This window comes from Condylura cristata, unplaced genomic scaffold (genome assembly GCF_000260355.1).
Source record: "Condylura cristata isolate star-nosed mole 26May11 unplaced genomic scaffold, ConCri1.0 scaffold00034, whole genome shotgun sequence".
Taxonomy (NCBI): domain Eukaryota; kingdom Metazoa; phylum Chordata; class Mammalia; order Eulipotyphla; family Talpidae; genus Condylura; species Condylura cristata.
This window is the reverse complement of record NW_004567135.1, coordinates 2,411,443-2,416,762: the sequence shown is the minus strand read 5'-3', so window position 1 is coordinate 2,416,762 and position 5,320 is coordinate 2,411,443. Positions and strand designations below refer to the sequence as shown.

Below are 5,320 nucleotides of genomic sequence, written 5' to 3'. Positions count from 1 at the left end.
GGAGGAATTTCACGACTAACCTTTGTCCCCAGGCCGGGACAACTCACGGGGTCACAGAGGCTCCCAACGTTTCTCTCTCCAAACAAACCACCTCCCCCACCTGCACTTTCACTGACACGGCTCCAGCCTGCGGCGCTGGAGGCTTCTGCCAAGTCCTACCTGTAACTGGCTCCATCTCCTCAGTCAGATTTTGGCTGCCCCGTCCCCTCAGGGAAGGAGCCATGCCAGCTGGACACACACACCCTCCTTCCCGCCAGGGCCCCTGCGGGCCAGCCCAGCAGGACGGCAGCGTGAGCCCCTGAGCCTGGTGTGCAGGTCGCCTCACCGCGCTGCTCCCAGGCCCCAACATGCACGCCTCACCGCACCTGGCCCTTCTCTGCCTGGCTCTGGCCCCCCTGGCCACTCCCCGAGCTGACGGCCAGTGTCCAGCGTGCGGGAGCCCCACCGTGGACCTGGAGAGTCAGCGGGAGCTGCTCCTGCACCTGGCCAAGAGAAGCATCCTGGACAAGCTGCATCTCAGCCAGCGCCCACATCTGAGCCCGAGGGTGTCCAGGACGGCCCTGAGGACTGTGCTGCAGCGCCTGCGGGCGACCCCCCGGGGGGCCTCTTGGGAGACTGACAGGGGCCAGGAATATGAGATCATCAGCTTTGCTGAGACAGGTGGGTTCCCGGTCTGTCGCTTTTCCTCCAAACCTCAAATCCTGAAAGCAGACCTCTCGGGGCAGGAAGCTGCCCCCAGCCAACCCCTGACTCCTCTTGCCAAACCATCCCAAACTCTGGTGCCCGCACGCAGGACCCACGATCTCCTCTCCCAGATTCCCAGCCCCAGGCTCCCTCTGGTAGCTCAGACTAACCAATGGCCTCCAGAGAAATGCAGAGGCTTCCCCACTTTTAAATCTGCCTGCCCACCCACCCCCACGCCCCAGGCCCCGTAAACTTCTTCACGCTGCTGTGAGCCCACCCACTTCCTGCACCCAGCCAGAGGCGGCCAGCCAAAGCGTCCATCCTTTCTTCGGCCCCAGGCGCCCAGCCCTCTTCCTCCATTCCCCCAGATGCCTCACCTGGGGGAAAGGGGGAAGAAAACAGCAGGACGGCAGTTCTCACCCTCCCCCACCCCTCTTGCCTTGCACCTCAGGCCCCGCAGCAAACATAGCAGGCGCAGGTCAGGACTCAGCAAGGGGTAGAGGAGCGAGGAACTGAAGAATGTCGCAGGGAGCCACGGAGAAGACAGACTTCAGCAACGAGACCCTTGGAACAGAACACGAAGGGATCTTTCTAGCCTCTGCGCTTCTTGCAAACTCTTTCTACCAAAAGAATTATTTATTTATGCTTGAAGAACTGGGGTACAGGCCAGAGGTACAGGAGGGTGGGGTGAGAGGATTCAAAGAGACAGAGTGCGGAGCAGAACAGGCAGATGGACGAAATAAGTCCACGGCTGAGGGGGCAGCGGGGAGACAGGCGGGGTCTGCTGCGCCCGCCCGGGGGTCCCTCCCTGGCCGGGATCGAGCTGAAGCAGCTGCGGCCAGTCTCGAGGTGCTGCGCTCTAACCCGAGGCGCCACCAGGGAGGGCCCTTGCAAGCTGTTTCTTGGATCTCCAAGCCTTCCCTTTGCTGACCCTTTACCCCCATGAGCGCGCTCCGCTCTCCCTTCAGGCCCCAGCAGCTTCCCATCCTGGAGGGCTGAGCCCCCATGTCCTGAGAAGGAGGTGTCGCTCTCTGGTGGCCCCACACCCTCATTTCCAAACCTCAACTCTGTGTGGAACTGCCTGTCCCTAGGTGTCCCCTGGGTCTCTATAAAATGTCACCTCCTGAGGTCAGCAGTCCTCACTGCCCTATGCTGCCAGCAGAGACCCGCGTCCGGTGGACGCTTGGCTAATGCTGTCTGTGCTGGGGCCCCTTCCTGAGGTGCTCAGAACAACCGCCCAGCAGACGCCTGCACCCCCATTTCAGAGGTGAGGAATCTGAGCCACAGAGAGGCTGAGCAGCTTGCTGGAAGTCGCGTGATTTGTAAAACTAGAGCCAGACCGCGGGGCTCAGAGTCTGTGATCTTGACACCGCTCTGCCGCTCAGGAGCAGGCAAATGCTCTAAAACACTGGTTGAGTTAACAACCAGTCCTGGCTATGGGTCAGCTTGACCCCAGTCCAGCCTCTGCCATGATGGGTGAGACCCAGTTCTAGCTTCTCTTACAGTTAAAGACGCAAAGCCGAGAGCTGCACATCCAGGGCTCAGATCTTTGTTCGGCCACTTCCGGCTGCTTGTATGACCTGGGTCGTCGCTAGTACGTCTTCCCATTGTAGATGGGTTAATGACAGGGCGTGGGGGGATTACATGAGCTAGCCGGGTGTGTCCAGAGCGCGACGGTGGGAGGGAGCAGCCAGTGCGAGGCTCCTGCTCGCGGCTGCTTGAAGTAAAACACTTGGGAGAGGAAGCGGGATGGACGTGTTCCGCTGGAGAGCGTGCTGGCCAGGAGTGACCTCTTAGCCCCTGGCGAGACGAGATGGGGAGCTCGTTCAGAAGAGAGCCAGCACCCTGGCAGTACAGGGTAAGTTTGATTTCAGTGGGTAAAAAAGAGTAAATGGGGCCCTCCCTGGTGGCGCCTCGGGTTAAAGCACAGCAAGCACTATGAAGCTACCACAGCCACCACAGCCACCACAGCACGAGCCAATCCCTGGCCGGGCAGGGACCCCCAGGGCGCGGCAGCCCCTCCTGTCTCCCCGCTGCTCCCCCAGCAGTGTGTTTCAGTGGATCTGCCTGCTCTGCCCCCCACTGTCTCTGGGGAATCCTCTCACCCCCGTACCTCTGGCCTGTACCCCAGTTCTGTTTGCATAAATAAATACATCTTTTAAAAAAAAAGAGTAAGTAATACCCTAGAAGGAGGAAGACGCGAGAAGTCTGAACAAATAGGCTGCATTTGGAGTCGAGCCAGAACTTGGGGTGGACGCACCCACGGAGAGCAGGGGGACGTGACCCTTGCAGGCCTTGAACACCGAAAACCGCTTGGCTCTTTCCTTCACCTTTGTGTCACTGACCCTTAGCCCAGTTCCTGGCAAATTGCACCAGTCATGAGGGCGACAGGCATGCCGTGTACCTGTCTCACTTCATCCACACACTTTCCTCTCAGAGTCTGCTTTGTTACTCCCATCTATGAATGCGGGAGCTGGGACTCGAAGTGGCGATCATTTGCACGGCGAGGTCCTTCCCAGGGACGATGGTCAGGCAGTTGTGTCCGACTGCAAAGTGCACTTTCCTCTGACGTGCAAAGGCGTGAATGAAGACGACATCCAGGTCGGAGGGGCCTGATCCCGGGCAGGGTTTGGAAGTGGAAATGACTATAACTGGATTCCACCTTTTATATTTGAATATTTTAGCTTGAAGCTCTCATTCCAATTTAAGCTATCACCTACACCATCCTGTGAAAGAAAGATCTGAGTCTGTTCCTGCTAGAGAGATAAACGAGCTCGCTCAGGGAATCAGGGGAAACCAAGGCAGGGCCTGTCACTGGCAGCCTGGCAAGGAGCTGGCCGGGCGCTTCCAGCGCCACATCAGTGACGTCACATCACAGGCCCGAGTCAGCCCTGGTGGGAGAATTTTTAGCACAGAAGCTGACAAGCACTAGAAATCAGGATTTTTTTCTCTGGAATCCAGCTGTTAAGTATTTACCAGCCCATCACTGCCTGGTCTAAAAATGTGGGTTACCTGCCTCCCACACATCACCGGGCTGCCAGAGGGGCAGGATAACCCCAAGGGGTACTTCAGGTGAAAACGGGTTCGGAGGAGGAAACAGAGTAATCACTGACCCCCAAAAGTTCTGCTGTCCAGGAGGGCATGTATTTTAGGCCACCCCAGCTCTCAAACTCTAGAATTCTCTTGGCTAGAGGCTCGTTCTGCACTCGGGGTGACATGCCCTCTCCTTTGAGAGCCGGGCCCCGCTTTCCAGGCCTCCTGAAGGACCCTGTCAGCCCTTGGCTCCAGCCCCTGAAGTCTCTTTCCTTTCCTGCCAAATAGGGATTTTCCTATATTTTTGCAGCTGAGAAGTTTTCCCAGTCTATTTCCTGCCCAAAGAAGTTGGGGGCCCAGAGATGTGTTTTCATTTTGAGGCGTCTCTGTCCCTTTTACTCCAAACTCCTGCAACGCCCACTGTCAGAATTCTCTAAAACTCGGCGGGCCTGCTAAGTCCATAAAAGTCGTGGGCCCCTTTAGACAAGAGGTACCTTTTCATCTAACAAGACAGACCCCCTTTGGGTCACCCGTCAGGTGACAGATTCTGAAGATTCTTACAAGCCATTTGTCCCGTTGAGAGGAGTCACAGAACATTGTGTTAAATTTTAGACCTGAAAACAGGGTCTCACCGTGGGCTCTTTCTTTGCTTCACTCTGAGGTCCTGCCTTAATGGCGCATTAGTTTTGCCCTGAGATGATTTCTTACTTTGAGAATGTTTGTCAGACAGAGGGGTAAGGAAGGAAAAAGGACTTTGTTGTCCAATCTAGCAAGTCCAGTTGGAAATATTTTCTCTAAGTTCTGCTTGAAAATTGAACAGTTCCTTTTTAGTTCTTCTCACATCTGAAATGCCTTATCATAGGCAGCTAAAATAAGCCAATTGCCACTTTCAGCATTCCACCTCAAAATATCTTTAGCTAAATTCACAATTTTGTTAGATACCGTTTCTAACTTCCAGGTTGCCACGAAGACAGTCACTCACAGCACGGGCTCTCCTTTCGCCGGCTTCCAATAACACTCCCTTCACTGCTCTTCCGGCTTCACCAGCGTCTCCTGCCAACCTCCAGCCTCTGCCTGCCACCCGAGGCCAGGGCTGCTCCCCTCGGTCTTTGTTATGGGAGCACCCCACTTCTGTACTAACCACTATTTCCATCTTTGCTATCACAAATCAGCCCAAGACGTAGAGGCTTAGGACAGGGAAAAGCCCATCTCATGTGTCCCACGACTTGGTGTTCTGATGGGGCTTGTGCGGACGGTTCCTCGGCCCGCTGTGGTGTCGCTGAGGTCAGTCACACAACTGCCTTCAGCCAGGAGCCCCCAGGGGTTGAGGCTGAGCCCCAGGCAGCCTCTGGTGCTCCAGTCTCTCAACACGGCCCCCTCATCCAGGGGTCTGGCCCAGCCTTCTCCAAAGAGAGGTGGCTGGCTGCCAGGAGGATGAAGCCTCCCTGTGATAAGAACGCCTCAAGCTTTTGTTTGCTCCATTCTTGGCTTTGTTTCACAGGCCAAATCCAGTCACGTGACCGGCTCAGCGTTCACATGGAAAGGGAGGCAACTTCCCACCCCCTGCCAGCCTCCCAGCCCAAGGCCAGGGGGGAGGGTGGGG

At 56.5% G+C, this 5,320-nt stretch overlaps 1 protein-coding gene across 1 annotated transcript in view; it reads left to right on the top strand.

The window, feature by feature from the left end:
- The first annotated feature begins 347 nt into the window (after nucleotides 1-347).
- INHBC (inhibin, beta C) overlaps nucleotides 348-5,320 on the top strand; it is a 7,431-nt gene continuing 2,458 nt past the window's right edge. The window contains exon 1 of the mRNA XM_004692615.1: nucleotides 348-660. Within this exon, the coding sequence (XP_004692672.1) occupies nucleotides 348-660 (313 nt within the window). The remainder of the gene's footprint in view (nucleotides 661-5,320) is intronic.